At 47.1% G+C, this 16,746-nt stretch overlaps 1 protein-coding gene across 5 annotated transcripts in view; it reads right to left on the bottom strand.

Moving 5' to 3' along the window:
• The window catches only part of GIGYF2 (GRB10 interacting GYF protein 2), a 2,415,541-nt gene that overhangs the window by 522,529 nt on the left and 1,876,266 nt on the right, over window positions 1-16,746 (bottom strand). For 4 of the 5 annotated variants that reach the window (XM_069617902.1, XM_069617899.1, XM_069617900.1 and 1 more), the window contains one exon: window positions 3,636-3,848. In XM_069617902.1, coding sequence (XP_069474003.1) covers window positions 3,636-3,848 — 213 coding nt within the window. The remainder of the gene's footprint in view (window positions 1-3,635; window positions 3,849-16,746) is intronic. The other variant, XM_069617901.1, reaches the window with a different exon arrangement.

Below are 16,746 nucleotides of genomic sequence, written 5' to 3' on the forward strand. Positions count from 1 at the left end.
GGGAGTCGGGGATTTAGAAGTCATGAAAGCGGAATGTAACTATGTTCAATCAAAAAGACTTAGTTTGACAAGGAAAAGGAAGAAGAGGACCCCCTAATCCACACCACAGATCAACCCTGCATGAAACAAAAAGTCATTTATAAAACTATATTTATTTAAATTTGTTCATATTAATAAACAGCGCATCGATCACCTGAACAGTATTAGATGGTGAAACAACTAATGAGACAATACATCAATCACACAATGATCAAAAACACACTAACGCCAACCATGGGATGCAGTTTCACCATCCAATACTTTTCAGGTGATCGACGGTTCCCCCCTTGAGCGATTGTGGATTAGGGGGTCCTCTTCTTCCTTTTTCTTGTCTGACTATGTCTCTTTGATTGAACATAGTTACATTCTGCTGACATGACCTCTGTTTAAACTCTGTTTGTTGCTTCCCCTCGGCCAGGAAGGGGGAACCCATCCATTGTCATGTTGTCAGGGAGTCCGGGATGGCATGGCCTCTGATGTACAGCGGGGTCGAAGGGGCCGAGTGGAACATTCTCAACACAGGGAATGGCCGCACAAGTAAGCCATGGTGTGAGCAATGAGGGAGGCAGACGCTTCTTCGCTGAGTTCAACAAGGGGATAGCTTGGCTGACCCAGAGCTTTTCTTTAAGGATGTTTTCCACAAAGTTAAGAGTCAGGGACGGCTTCTTGTGTGGTGATCTGAAAGTGATCAACTGCCTTCTTAAGAAGGTTATTAAACAGCAATTGGTCGTCAATAGTTAACGAGTCCCTGGGTAAAGTGACAGGAGGTGCATCCAGAAAAATGTTGACATGGTCAGGGTCATGTGGGGGTGTGGAATGCAATGAGCCCTGGTCATCGGTGGGGTTCCAGTCCGTGTCGTGATAAGTAGGGTCCTGGTCAACCTGGCTAGTGTCCTGGACATAGTATATGTCTTGGTTTAGGTCATGCAAAAAGATATCTGCCGGGGGTCCTGATGAGATTGCTCCAGGGATGCAAATTGAGCACCTGGTGATGGAGCCGCTGTGACTTCAGAGGAACAGGACAGAAGTCAACAGCCCCATGGTGTTCCAAAATATTATCATATTGGCCTGGGAAATTCATAAAGGTTGCAATTTTATCCACACAGGCTTCAAATGTATCCCTGGTCCATTCAGAGGAGCCTGAAGCATCAGGAGGGGGGAAGGGCCGGGTAGATGGAGCTGGATCCTGCTGCAGAGCCCTGGAAAGAGGAGTAGAGGCCAGAGAATAGCCCTCAGGCAAAGGGAGGCCTTCCTGGGGTCCGAAACGTGTTAAGAGGCTTAAAAAAGCTTCTCACAAAGCTTCGGGAGCGTTTGACGAGTGGACCCATCTCGGCGTGTCTTTCGACTTTACATCGTCTTTCTAAGCTACCGCGTCGGAGGCCTTGGATTTAGTGCAAGCAACCGCTGGAGAAGAAGATTTATTGCCATGCATAGGCCACCTTGGTGGTGCGCAGAACCACAAGGTTCGAAAGGCCCTGAGGATTGACGGGCCTGCAGGCGTAGAAACTTTCCTTGACTGATCTACCGGGGGAGGTTTAGGGGTTGTGTGCTTTTGAGCAGGTGGTGCATGTGAGTCCTTGTTGCCAGGGTGCGACTTCTCCATGGCACTGCTGATGGCATGCTTGTTGGGGACGGACAAGTGGGAACACATGGGTTTCACAGTTAGGACAACGGCCTCCGAATCTGAGCCACAGTTGCCGACAGACTCTTCGTCTGAGACGCCAGCAGGGGAGTGACTCTCAGCCTGCATTGCGTAGGTCGGCCACCGTTTCGTACGCCTGTCTTTCAAGGTCTTAGGCCGAAAATGTTTTCAGGCTTTACAGTGACGCTCGTGATCACGAGGGAGGCACCAATTGCATCAGCGATGGGTGTCTTTCCAAGGAAATTTGCTGTTGCAAGACAAGCAGAATTTAAAAAGGCGTCCCCTCCATAGCAGAGGGAAATGGCAGCCAGAGAAGAGAAGGCGTAAAGACATGGCATTCTCAAGAGAAGTCAGTAAGAACAGGACCCCACTCTCCCTACAGTAAAGGCCGGTCCAGAGGGCCAAGGACACGTGGAAAACAGTTGCTGATCAGTCAAGGATGGAGTGTCGGCGGACAGGATCAAGTGTCGAGTAGTTGTCGAAGGGCAAGCGAATAGCCGAAGAAACAGGACCAGCAATATAAAACTCTTACAAGCTCTGAATTATTTGTTACCAACTAGTTAGGCAGAAAAAAACAATCTGGTGGGAACTCGACGTGTGAAGGATTCTGAGTACGCAACACGTCACGGTTAGTGTTAATGTCACGCCCATGTCGACGTCCCTTTTTGATTTTTGAAAAATAGATGCAATACTCTGCAATTACCTCTAGATGTCCGACTATATGAGCAGCATGTGATTTCAAGCAGATTCACAAGCATCAAAACACAAGTTATAGGGACCCTGCAAAGGACACACTAAAGGACACAAGCTGTTAAGCCTGGCCAGAGGTATGGGTGGACACCCAAACACCTTGTAACGTACTCCAGTCACACTGGAGCGACTCTTAAGCTTATGGTACATTCTATCTTTAGTCCCACAGTACCTTAGGTTAGAAGAAGCAAACGTAGTTGAATTCTCTCCTGTGCAGCAGCGACAGACCCGGTCTCCTGATTCTTCGGTCTGGTGACGAAAGGAAGTATTCTGAGTGGGATGTCACAGCAGCAGTCGCGAGAAAGGACCCTCAGCACGGATTTCTTTGGTCTCCCGCGTCAATCTGCAGTTTTGGCACCTTTTTATCAGCTCCAACAAAGAATGATTATCAGCCAATTGATCTTCGATTCTGTACTTCTGAACTCTGGTGAGGGGACTTAGATGAATAGAATTGTGCCTCTGGAGGTCCAACTGGAGCGCAGCAAAGTTCTGGACGGATATGTCCAAGCAAAGACATTGCACTGCAAATGGGTCGGAGGTCCCCTGTTATTCGCGGTATGCAGCCCTGGAAGGTCACAGCACCTCGGGGGATGGCTTGATCAGCAGGTCGTCTTGGGGCTAGTTGGTCACAACAGCCAAAGGGAAGGAGTCGTACACTTCAAAGGTCCTCTGTTGATAAGAAAACAGGGACAGGACAGCAGCGGTCACTTCACAGTTACTGAAGGGTCTGCAGGTGTTTCTGGTGGTCTTCAGCTTCCGATCTTCTATTCCAGTGGTTGACTTGCCTTCTGCCTCAGGAACCTCACCTTTTATTTGGATTTCGCATTAAATCCACTGCAAACACTCAGCAGCTTACAGAAAGGGGCAGGTGGCTGTCCAATCAGAACAGTCACCCCCCCTCCCCCCTCCCCCCTCCAGTGGGAACTGGTTCCATTTAGGAACTCTGGAAAAGGACAGGGGAAGTGTTAAACTCCTCCCCTGCGTCTTGCCTTCAGAGACACACTGGAGCCTAGGCAGGGGCACCAAAGGTTTACTGCCAAAGACAAAACTCATACACTGACCACCCCCCTCCAAGAATGCTAGAAGAAGGGCTAACAAGGGACAACCACAAAAGAAATGGTGAAAAAAGAAAGGAGCCATCATGTTAGAACATATGTGACCCTATTGTGCATAACCGAGATACAGATCAGTTTTGTGTGCTAACCTGTTTCCTTCGTGCTAATTCCTCCTCTTCTCTCCGTTTTCTCTCCTCATCTTCCTGCTGACGCCGGAGGAGCTCTGCCTGCTGATGGCGGAGCTCCTCCTGCTGACGGCGCAGCTCTTCCTGCTGACGACGCAGATCCTCCTGACGTTTCTTCTCCTCCTCTTCCTGCAGCTGCTTAGCTCTCAATTCTTGATCACGTCTCTCTTGCTCAAGCTGCAATAATAAACAGCATCAACGACTAGGTAATATGCTGCAAGAGTTCTTATTTTATTTATATTTATTAGGACAGTATTTGCACAGAAGTACTGCAAGTAAGGCATATTAGAGCAATAACATAGCTCAGGGCTTTACATTGGATCACTGCAATGATTTGTAATAAAACTTGTGGTGTGGCTAGATTTTAAGGCATTTTTTGCACAGGCTTCTAGTCTGGGCTGTACAACCTCCAACCTTAAGGTAAGAACACAGCGGACATCGATCGACAAGCAGGCTAGACCAGGGATTCGTGTTAACATAGGCTTTTATTAACAAATGTGCACAGGTTTACAAATAGTGTCTGAATTAACCAATACTTGTGAGTTCATAGTCTGAGTTTAACGTTTTCCAGCACCCTATTTCCAACCATTCCTGTGGTCTCTCTTCTTAGTCTCGGGTTTACGGATTTCTACAACCTGTTCCCCACATTTATTCGAGTCTTTTCTCCTTGGCCCTTAGTGCTATATTTATAACCTTTGGTTGGATTCTATCAATAGGCTTGAGAGAGGCGGGCCTGAAAGGACAGCCAGCCAATCAGGACTGGTTGCATTTAGGCACTCAGAGAGACAAAGGACAAGGGAGTTTCAGGAACCTCCCTCACATCCTGCCTTTCCAGACACACAGTCTGTACCAAAAAGATGTAGTTGGTAGCTGTGGCTGAGCAGTCAGACTTATCTGAAGAGGGAGATGAGCAGTATTCAGAGTTTACACAATAGGCCTTCAGTACTATGGCACAAGGAAACACTGACCAAAGCTTTGTATCAAAAAGAATATATATATATTTATTTTACACACTTTTAACTCAACACACAAATTACTATCATTAAAACAAGTTAAAACAGTCAAGAAAAGTATACACAACTCCCTATTTAAATTGTAGACACGTTTGAGCAATAGTGAAAGCTGAGCAAAATGCGACAAACCAAGCAGAAATGGCACTTTAACAATTTCTTCAGAGGGAGGGAAAGGTCAAGTTATACAGGGTTAGACTCCTAAACACACCAGCAACACTTCCCAATTGGATTGTGAACAGGTTAGGCAAAGTAGTACTTCAGCATAAGCAATACTTGGGTGAAAACCGAGCAAAATGGCACTTCAACAATATATAAAGGGGAAAGGAAGGTGTTTATAAGAGTTTACGTGCACCAACACATTTCTTGACAATCTAGAGAAGGCAGTTGCAACATAATTAGCCAGAGTCAATAGGCCTGTGCCAGTCAATGGCACAGAGCAATGTGCCCAGGTTCAAACGGTTCTAGTAGCTGCAGTCAAGTCTTTGTTTAACGATTGAAAAGGCGGTTGCAGAAGGTAAATAGACAATGTTAGACAAAAGGGACGGCCAGCCCAGAAGGTAAGTAAAGGATTTGAACACCTTTAGCAGTACCCAACAAAACGGGAGGCCTGGCGGAACAATGTACCTTAAAAGTGGATGAGGCACCTGCGGTGGCGGTAGTTCCTGGCAGTTCGGGAGATCCAGCAGAGGAAGAGAGGCTCTCGTCAGGAAGGAAGGTTCGAGTCACTGCACTGCCCAGGGAAGAAGCCGGCCGCAGTGATGCCAAAACGGAATAAAAGGTATGCTCCTTTAAATCGCGGTGGACGCGTGCCTGGCTATCCGGTCTCCTAATGCCTGCCACTGGCGATTCGACCAAGGCAGGTCCGGGAAGGCGATTGGCAAACTGGTTGGCCCCACCAGCTCAAGGGAAGAAGGCTCTTGCAGGTGAAGATCTTCTCTTGTCGATGGAGAAAAGTGGCGAGGATCTGAAGCAGGGCTTCAACAGTGGTTCACTCATTGCAGATGTCTTTGGTTTCTCTCCTCTTCGGATTTCTCAGGTCCAGTGGCGACATCTGTCTTCCAGTCCACAGGTCCCTGCTTTTATGCAGAAAAAAACCCATTCATACAGCCTAGCTGTCACTCACACAGCGGGGTGGTTATACTGGCGGGATAACCCCCGCCCCCCACAGCCTATCAGGGCAGACTGCGACTTGGGTTGCTTAGGCAACCCTGTCCAGGGTGCCTATTCCCCCTCCCACACATCCGGTCTACCCCAGACTCACTGGTGCCTGAAGGAGGGCTTCGGTCCAGAAGCCCGCCAAAAGGATGAACAAATGGCCCCGACCTCGGTTTGGATTACAGAGAGAGACACGAGAAAGAAATATTATCAAAGATCTGGCAAAAAAATAAAATAAACACTGGAGTAAAGATAATAAAATGACCCGGCGCTATGTTAAAGGCTATCATAAAAAGTAGTAGCCTCGAACAATGGTAAAATCCCAGAGAAAATATTTGCGGTCGAATATTAATGACAGTAACAAGAGAGGGACTGGACAGTACCCTCTCGAAAATTAACACCAGGGGAAAACTATTAACCCTTCCCAGTACCTCCATAGTAAGATGGTGTGTACTGGTTTTGTTCTCAACTATTGACTAGCAAAGTCAATGGTAACTTTGCATGTCCCGGGAGACAGTAGTCAGTCCCAGGGTATGGAGTCTATGGTTGGGGGTCACTATGACACCCCTGTGTTACTGCACTGAGGGTACTGTGTAACACATGTAACAAGATGATACCTATGGAGTGAGAAAAACTCCATAGCCCATAAGCACAAAAATAGCCTAAAAACACATAAAAAATATGCCTAAGAGTGGGAAAAAGAGTCTCTCTCTTAGCAGGAGAAAAAAAAAGATAAACCCTTCAAATCCAGCAAAGCTGCTAGGGGAAATTAGCCTTTTAAGAGAATTCTCCCTAACAGAGTACTGCAAAAATCCTAGAATAGTAACCAAATCCCCCGTCTACAAAAGAAACCGGTTCGCCCTACAACCGAACTGTGCTCCCAGACCTTGCCGTCACTGTTTCTTGGCGTTTCTTGCAACGTCCTCTGCTGCTTGCTCTGGTTGCTGGGCAACCTGTCAGGCCTCCGTATACCACGGTCTCCGAACCCTATGAAGCTGGAGAACACGCAGGGTTTGAACTGAGTCCTACCCTGGGATTCAGGGAAGTATTTCTGACCTGGTTTTGTCAGGATGGCCAAGGACTTGGCGGTTTGGGTGTACATTTTCTTCGTTAATTCGTCATCGGTTGACATATGAAACAGGTCCACACCCTCAAAGGGGAGATCCAGGATTCGCTCCTTGTTAGGAAGAATTCTCAAAAATGTGCTAATTCCCTCCGCCTTAGAGACCCCCCAGCATGCTGAATTTTGAGGACTTGATTTTTTTTAACCTGGAGAGAGTGAGATCCTTTTTACCCACTCTCATATATTTTAATGTGATTTTGAACACTGTTTCTTTTGGTTGTGGAGTCTGACAAACTCCATAGGCATCATCTTTTACATTGTGTCACACAGCACCTTCAGTGCAGTGGCACACGGAAGTCTTTCAGATTTCCCAAAGGTTTCAATACCTTCTCTTGGTCAAACTACTGTTTCCAAGAGCAGTAAAGTGAAATTGACTTTACTTACATTTGTTAAATTTCTAGACCCAGGACACACTCTTACAATAGGGTTACCTAATATCCCCTTTGTCTAGCTTTTCATGTAACATTTTTATGTTACCCTTCTCTCACTGAATGGCTGGTGGCAGTGGTTTCGTTTTAACTACCATGGTATGCATTTACTACGGGCTGCATTTGCAGCTGTAGTAAAGCACCCAAGGGTGGCATTTTTTTCAAAATAGCCCCGTCTTCTTTTTTTGCCATTTCTTTCTGGAAATATCCTTCTTGAGATTTACTCTGTGCGGCAAACCAGGTTTGGTCCCATTGTTCGCTTTGCCTTTAGCGGGATTCACAAATGAAGCCCGCCTCTGGATCCAAGGAGTAGGCAGGAAATGAGGGAGGTGCCCGAAACTCCCTGGGCTTAGTCTCCTAGGAGACCCAAATGCACTCGGTGGTGATTGGCTGTCTGACTGTCAGGCAAGGACAGCCACTCTATTGGGTGATTGACAGCTAGGCTGGAATGAATGGGAGAGAACTGAATTAAAGGAAAGTCTTTTGGCTTGGAAGGCAGTGTCGACCACTGGACGAAGGAACCGAAGAAGAACTTGAAGAGGACGCCTGCTGAAAATCCTGGACCATTGGTTTGCCCGGTGAAGGCCTCCTGCAGTGCCGAAACACCAAGTTTGCATCGACAGTGAAGCCCCTGCAAGGACGACTTCTACCCTTGAGTTGGTGGGACCAATCAACTCCAAAGTAAGCCACCTGGACATCCATCTCGGAGCTGGTTGAATTTCTACAGAGTTGCAGCTGGAAACCGTATAACCAAGGAGAGGAACACCAGATTGTGTGCGTTGCTTTTAAGCTGGCCTAGAGCTCCAGGAAGATCCTCTGGACTCCCGGGAAGCTGGACTGACTGAGCCTGAGCCCCCTCAACAGAGTGCAGGACCCCAGAAGCAAGAAAAGTCAATTTCAACAGCTAGGAGCCGCAGTGTCGCTATTTGCGGTGGATGGGAGGAGTTGAAACACTGAACAGCCACTGAAAGTGAAGTTTCCCGGTTGCACGTTTTGACCGTCCCAGTGCATTGCAGGAGTCCCCTGACGTCCTCCCTCTTGTCCCCACGACTGAGGCCCAGGAACAGCGAGATCTGTAGAGCTGCACAGGAACAGGAGTCATCTGCTGCATCTTTTCTTCATTTTAAAGGTACAGTAAAAAGTCTGAGAGAACTTACCTATTACTGTAGAGTTGCTCGCATCTTCTACTACTCACAAGTCTAATCAGCTTGTGGCCCTACATTTGATTCTTCTTTTCTTCAAAGACTTCTAAAACATTTTGCAAAGACCTTCTACTTACTTGCAAAGCAGTGCTTCAGCTTACATAGACTTTTGCCTATTGACTTTGGCTTAGCCTCTTCCACCGAATGACTTATTCGGGGATCTGAAAGTATTTGCCTGCTTAAGCATATTTGTGGTCTCTTGTTTGTTCTAACTAATCTTTTCCTTTGACTTATAACTATATTATCCTAAATGCAACAGTGATATATTAATGTCCCCAGCACCCTAGCAATTGAAGTCCCCTGAGAGTATAGGTAGTGTCTGTGGGCCATCCCAAAAGGGTATCTACTGATTTAGAGATATTAAGAGTGTTTATTTCATGAAGTGTATTTGAGTGTTACTATTATATTGCTCCCTTCTGAAGGCGGCTTATTCTAACTGACTGATAAATGCTAGTCCCCAGGCCTCAGTCATCCAGATGACCAGGACACGGCCATCACTTTTGTATCCAGTTCCTAGGGGTGGACCAGTGTGGCAAACACCTGGATGAGGGGTCTTCGGGGAGTGGAAGTGGGACACCGGATGGCGAGAGGCGGGATCCCTTTCCCTGTAACACCTTTTCCCACACTACCAGGTAGGATAGTTAGGGACTCAACCCCACCTTTCCAGACACGAAAAAATACTCATGCAAAGCTCACCGTGATCGAAAACGGACTAATACCGGAGCCTTATACCTAACATGTCCCAATACAATAGTGAGGCAAGGTCAGGCAATTACTGATCATTACACACACACCTGATTTCCATCACATTTCCTCACACTGATAAAAGGCAGAGCATGAAAGCACACTGAGTAAGGCAAAGCACTCAAGGAAGCAGCAGTACCAAGATGGCAGTTTAATACAATGAGAAAGATATCGAGACCAGAGAGGGTTGCAAGGAGGGAAGTGCTCTTGACCTTTTCAGACACTTACTTTCGTGAGCCTGGGAAAATAAGAAACCTAAGACCTGACCAACGCGGGGAGGAGCGTTTGCCACTGTGGTACTGTCCTTGGCTCCTACAACAAAGCAGCGCCATTAAAGTCAGCATTGCCGGTGCGTCCGGGAGACTGATACCAGACCGGCCTGAGTTAGAACCAAGGATGCAAGCAGCAACATTGTAAGGAGACATCTAAAGAGAACAGTGTGTGAATCGTATGCGATGAGTGATGCAAATATAATTGAATTACAGAGGAGTGACTGAACTTTTGAAGCCAAGAAAGAGAAAGATACAGTAAACAGAGTGGTCCGGCACCACATGGGTGCTCATTTGAAGGTCTCCGTTAGGTATCTAACTGGTTGGCAAATGTGAAAAAGGAATCGAGAGATCGAAGTAGTGCTGCAATGGGTCAAGCTAAACCCTGTGCACATTCGAATGTCTTCAATAGTTAAGAACTGACATTGGTCTGAGCCTGGCTGAGGGCGACTTATTGTGCAAGAGGAAGGATCTAAGCCCGGCTGAGGGGGATCTGGGGTGAACCATGAGTCACCCGAGAAATAATATTTTTTGAACACTGTAAAGGGGGTACTGAGCCCAGAAGAGGGGGATCCAGGGTGTTAATCATCCTTATTGAATATTTGAGAGAGAAAAAGAGCTGCTTGTTTTGGTACATCACGCCCTCTGAATCAAGAGACTTTGATAAGTAAAGAGACTTGGGCACAGAAGGCTTTGATGCTGGTAATTTAACGGTGTCCTCGTGCCTAAGAAGCCAAAGAGTGTGCTAAGCTCGAGTGAACAGCCTTGTCCCGTGCTAAAAACATAGGGAAAGGGAGGACAACGGCCTGAACATCCTGACATACAATTTTGAACACTTCTTTATTTTCATAACATTATTCCCTACACTATTTGTATTTAGAGGTAAGGACTGAATCTTTTTTTTCAGGCCCTTTTATTTTGACAAGACACCACTAGGACCGAGTTAGTATTTGATGGTTGTAGCTTGCGCCATCTGTAGATTTAGGATTAGATGGGCGTTTATCATACCCTTTTTGAAGTTCAATCAACACCCTTGAACTGTGGTCACTTTTGTTTGTCTTACTGTTGACACCATGCCTTCCTTACAGAGGTCGGACAGAAATTCTCCAAGCTCCCGCCACAGCTTCTGGATAGCCGGAGGCAAGAGGGCATCCGCGTTGGCCTGTCGAAGATGCAGCCCAGAGATGGAGTAAGGAACAAGTTACTTACCTGTAACTATTGTTCTCCAGCATCAGTCTGCCATGGATTCACATGCTCATGAATATTCCCGGTCAGGCTGGGAATCCTCAGTAAAAAGAAAACCGATTCGCTTTCACTTACAAACTGTATTTCTCCTCTAAACCAATTGCTGTCCTCTGGGTAATACTGCCCCCATCCAATGACAGTCTTCTCCCTAAGACCCTCCCCTGGCTGCCATCTGCAGATCTGGTAAGCACATAAAGTGGCAGTATGACCAAGAAATGCAGCAGAGTGGAAGGATGGAGGGTTTGCATGTGAATCCATGCTGGAGAACAATAGCTACAGGTAAGTAACTTGTCCCTTCTACAGCATGGAGTCTGGCATGGATTCACATGCTCATGAATAACAAATACACAGCAGTAGAACATTACACAACCATGGGAGGTGGCAAGGCTCAACAGAAGAAATCCATGCATACCTCTGTGAACAGGTTGTGTAGCACTGCTTGGTCGACTCTGGACTCCTTTCTGGAATCCCTGTTGACGCAGTAGAACTTCATGAAGACATGCGTGGACCTCCACATAACAGCCTTGCAGATGTCCAACAGGCGCACACCAGTCAGGAACACTGTCATCGCAGTGATTGCTCTGGTCGAGTGGGCTCTCGGAAAGCAAGGCAGCAGTCATTTTGCCAATCGATGACAGTGCATGATGTAGCCAGAGTGCCACCTTGAGATGGACGCCTTGGACAGGGCCTTCACCTGGTTCACAGGACCAAAGTTCACGAACAGCTGAGAAGTCTTTCAAAAAACGCTTTGTGCATCCCACGTAGAACTTCAGGGCACAAGCAACATCCAGCGAGTACAAGGACCTTTCAGCCGGTGACAAATGTTTTTGGAAAAACACTGGCAACATCAAAAGGTTCATTGAGATGGAATTCCGACTGAACCTTCGGCATGAAAGAGGGGTGCGTCCACAGCACCACACTCAATTCGTGGAAAGTCAGGTACAGCTGTTTGCAGGACAGGGCCTGCATTTCACCCACCCTCCTAGTGGAGGTGAGGGCCACAAGGAAAGCAGTTTTCCACAAGAGGAACTGGAGAGTGGCCTGATGCATAGACTCGAAGTGGGCCCCCATGAGTCTCGTCAGCACCACTTTAAGTTCGCAAGCCGGGGCTGGAGGCTTCATTGTCGAAAAAGATCAAAAAAGTCCTTTGAGGAATTCCTTGACGAGTCGATGAGACCAAAGTGAAGCCTTTCTGGTGACCTGGTATAGCGTGAGATAACCGCCAGATGTACTATGATCGAGGCGTGCCGTGACCCTCAGAGGGGTAATCCTCTGTGACCGGCACCACATAGCGAAACGCTTCCACTTGTGACCACAGCACTTCAAAGTCGACGACGCCCTGGCCTTGGCGAGGACTTCGCTGCAGTCCACAGGTGTTCCTGAGAATTCTCAAAAAATTTGCTAATTCCCTCTACCTTAGAGATCCCCAGCAACTTTGCTGGATTTTGATAACTTGATTTTTTTTACCTGGAGAGCGTGTGACCTTTTGTTCCCACTCGCTCATGTATTTTGAAATGGGTTTTACCTCTGTGTTTCCTTTGGTTATGGAGTCTAACGAACTCCATAGGCATCATCTTGGTCATTTGTGTCACACAGCACCCTCTGTGCAGTGACACAGGGAAGGCTTTCCCAAGATTTAACTTTCTGATCTGGGATCAACTACTGTTTCCCAGAACAGTGAAGCGAAATTGACTTCACTTAGTTCTGTACATTTCTAGACCCAGCACAAACTATATCTTTCTATAGAGTGCTGGAGGGGTTACCTAGTATCCCCTCTGTCTAGATGCTCATGTAACAGTCAAATGTTACCCGTTCTTCTCAGAATGGCTGGTGGCAGTGGTTTTACAACAAACTACCATGATTTTTCCCGACAGCGAACTATTCGTAGTTCGGGTAACGTTAAATCGCGGGAGCCATGCTTTTCAAGATGCACCCAACCATCATTGGTAAAATGGTTCCTGGTCTTCTTTTTTCGCCATTTCTTTGTGGAAAGGTCCTTCTAGAGTTTTTCTCTGCGCGCCAAACCAGGTTTGGTCTCTTTGTTCATTCGCCTTTGGCAGGCTTCAGGAGTGAAGACCGCCTCTGGCTCGGAGTGTCTGGGGTAGGCAGGAAGTATGGGAGGTGCCTGAAACTCCCCGTGCTGAGTCTTCTAGGAGACCCAAAAGCACTCTGCGATGATTGGCTGGCTGACTGTCCGGAAGGACAGCCACCCTGCTGGGTGAGTGGCAGCTAGGCTGGAATGAATGGGAGAGAACTGAATAAAAGGCGAGTCTCTTGGCTTGGAAGGCAGAGGACTACTGGACAAAGGAACCAAAGCTGGAAGAGGATGGCTGCTGCAATTCCTGGACCATTGGTTTGCCCGGTGAAGTCCTGCTGCAGGTTCAAATCATCAAGTTCACATCAACAGAGAAGCCCTGCAAAGGACGACTTGTCCCTTTGAGTTGGTAGGACCAATCAACTCCCAAGTAAGCCACCTGGACACCTATCTCGGAGCTGGTTGTATTTCTTCAGAGTGCTGCAGGAAACCGTGGAGCCAGGGAGAGGGACACCAGATTGTGTGTGTTACTTGTAAGCTGGCCAAAAGAGTTCGGAAGATCCTCCGGACTCCCATGACGTCGGACCGACTGAGCATAACCCCCCTCCCCCCCAACAGCTGAGTGTGGGACTTCTGCTTCTAGGACAGTCCAGCTTGACAGCCAGGACAGGCGTGGTTACCGGTGCTGTAGCTGAAACGCGAAACAGCCACTGAAATTGAAGTTTGCCAGTTGCGAGCTTTTGACTGTCCCAGTGCAGTGCAGGAGTCCCCAGACGCCCTCCCTCTAGTCCCCACGACTGAGGCTCAGGAACAGCGAGATCTGCAGGAACTGCCAGGAACAGAAGTCACCAGCTGTATTTTTTTCTTCATTGAAAGGTACTGTAAAACAAGACAGAGAACTTAACTCTCTCAGTGAAAGTGCTTGAAACTTTTGCAACTCGCAGGCCTAATCAGCTTGTGAGCCAACATATGATTCTTTTTACAAACTACTTCTAAGAACTTGTTAAGCCTTTTCCGTTTAATTACCAGAACCTTCTTTATCCTACCCAAGACTTTAGCCCATTGACTTTGGCCTAGCCTATTGAATTGACTCTTCCGGTGAACTCAAAGTATCTACGGTGTGCAGTCATAATGTCGACATCAATAATGTCGACAGTCAAAATGTCGACAAATTAATGTCGAAAAACAATAATGTCGACAAACAAAAATGTCGACATTATTCGATATTTTTTCGACATTAATTTAGTGTATGCATAAATAAATAAATAAATATATATATGATGTGTTGAGTATGAGGGGTGGTTGGGGGGGTGTGGGGGGGTGGCAGGGGGGTGTTGGGTGAGGGGGGGTTGGGGGGGGGACCCCCCCATAGTAAATACAATTTTTATTTATTTAATTATTGAATAAATAAATAAATAAATAATTGGTATGTGTTGAGTATGAGGGGTGAAAGGGTGGTTGGGGGGGTGTGGGGGGGCGGCAGGGGGGTGTTGGGTGAGGGGGGGGACCCCCCCATAGTAAATACAATTTTTATTTATTTAATTATTGAATAAATAAATAAATAAATAATTGGTATGTGTTGAGTATGAGGGGTGAAAGGGTGGTTGGGGGGTGTGGGGGGGGGGTGGCAGGGGGGTGTTGGGTGAGGTGTTGATAGTTTTAAGGGTTTATAGTTTTTCGAAAAAATGACTTTTTACATTATAAGTATAGGATGTCGACATTATTATTTTCGACATTTTTTTTCGACATTTTTGTCTGTCGACATTTTTTTTTCGACATTATGACTATAAACCGTATCTACACTGTCTAAGAATTATTGTAGTCTGATGTTCTGATAACCTTTGCCTTTTACTCCTCTTGAAAATTATTGAAGTATATTTGTGTGTTATTATATAATTGCCTCCTTCTAATGAATGTTTTATAACTGACAGATAAACTAATAAGTATTTATCAAAGAAACCTTTAGTATAAGAGTTTATTTGAACACCTGTGCTTGTAAACCTCTGTGTAACATCATTACTGCTCACATTCCCCTCTTGAGATAAGTATTGCTGCTCAACACGCTACCAAAACTGTGTAGTACAGACTTATACCAAAGGTTGGTTTGCTTATACCTGTAGTCATAGTTGTGTGCAGTGTTCCCAGAGGGTACTGCATACAAACTTTTCCTAACAGCGGGCAACTCGTATCCTCCAATCTATAGGGCTGCAGGAGCCAAGCCCTCTGGCTGAACGATCCTAGGTCGTGATGCAGGATTGTGTCTCCTTCTGTGGCAAGAATATCTGGGCCACTGGCAACTTGATCGGAGGCAATGCTGGCAGGCTGAGAAAGTCCGGATACCAAATCTGCCTCAGCCACCCCAGGGCAATGAGTATCATCCTGCATTGACACTGTCTGAGTGAATTGATGACTCATAGCAGTAGAGGCAACAGAAGAAACGCATACAGAAACATCCCTTCCCATGGGAAGGAGAATGCGTCCCCCTGGCTCCTCGGTTGATGGAATCTGCTGGCAAACTTCTGGCATTTGGAGTTTGCCACTGTCGGAAACAGATCGAACTGGGGCCTTCCCCACTTGGCGAAGAAATGGTCCACCTGGTCCTGCCGAAGTTCCCACTCGGTGCAGGAGCGTAATTCTCTGCTGAGGGAACCCACAATGGTGTTCTTGACTCCTGCGAGGTGAAGAGGGACGAGGAACATTTCTTGTCTGATGGCCCAGCGCCACAAGTCCTGCATCTCCCTGTAGAGCACTGGGGATCCAGTGCCCCTTGTTTCCTGATGTAGAACATTGTGGTGGTCTTGTCCGTGAGGATCCTCACCACCTTGCCCTTCAGAGACGGAAGGAATGACTTGAAGGCCCAGAACACTGACTGTAGTTCCACAATGTTGATATGGATATCCTTCTCCCCCGGCAGCCACAGGCCTTTGGAATGCAGACGTCTGGTGTGGGCTCTGCAGTCTTCCAGGGAAGCATCCGTGGTGATGGTTTCCTGGAATGGAGGGCTCTGAAACCCCATGCCTGAGCGATGTTGGAGCAGATGCCCCACCACCTTATCGCCCAACGGAACTAGTCATCCAGAGTGATCTTGTCCGCGAAGTTCCCAGACACTAGTACCCTACAAGCATGCAGGAACTCCTGAAGAGGTTACATCTGTAACCTGCAGAGACGGATGAGGTAGATGCAGGACATCATGCCGAGCAACGACTTGATGGTATGCACCATGGCAGTCTTCATCAACAACAGCCGCTGCACCTTCACCTGAATGGCCGCTACCCTCTCCTCCGAGGGTGATGCTAGGCAGGACACTGTATTGAGTCTGGCCCCCACCACAGCGCATTCTGCGATGGTGTCAAGCCAGACTTCGGATAATTGATGGAGAATCCCAGATCCGTCAGAACTTCACCGACAACGGATCCCCACTGTCGACAGATGGAGAGAAGAGCATACTGGTTCTTTTGGAAAAAGACTAGAACCTCTTTCTGTGAAAAACACTAAAAAAACATATAAGTAGCTCGCAGAGCAAACTCAAGGACTCCCAACACTGAAGCGTGCAGTAAAAATCACAAGACGGCTGCCAGAGGAGGGGCTTAGGGAGAGGACTGTCATTGGCTGGGGGAGTATGACCCAGAGGCCAGCGATTGGTTTAGAAGAGAACTACAGTTTGTAGATGAAAGCAAAACTGTTTTCTTTTTTACTGAGGATTCCCAGCCTGACCATGTGAATCCATGCCGGCCACATGCTGGAGAACAGCGCTTTCCCAAGGACTCAGGGACCTTGTCCTCATTGGGGAGGCAACTAAAGGCGGCTCTCGTGGAGGAAGACGACAAAGACTATGGTTTAGAATAAAATGAGGCTGCATCC

The sequence above is a fragment of the Ambystoma mexicanum genome, chromosome 10 (assembly GCF_040938575.1).
Source record: "Ambystoma mexicanum isolate Mex_15411 chromosome 10, UKY_AmexF1_1, whole genome shotgun sequence".
Lineage (NCBI taxonomy): Eukaryota > Metazoa > Chordata > Amphibia > Caudata > Ambystomatidae > Ambystoma > Ambystoma mexicanum.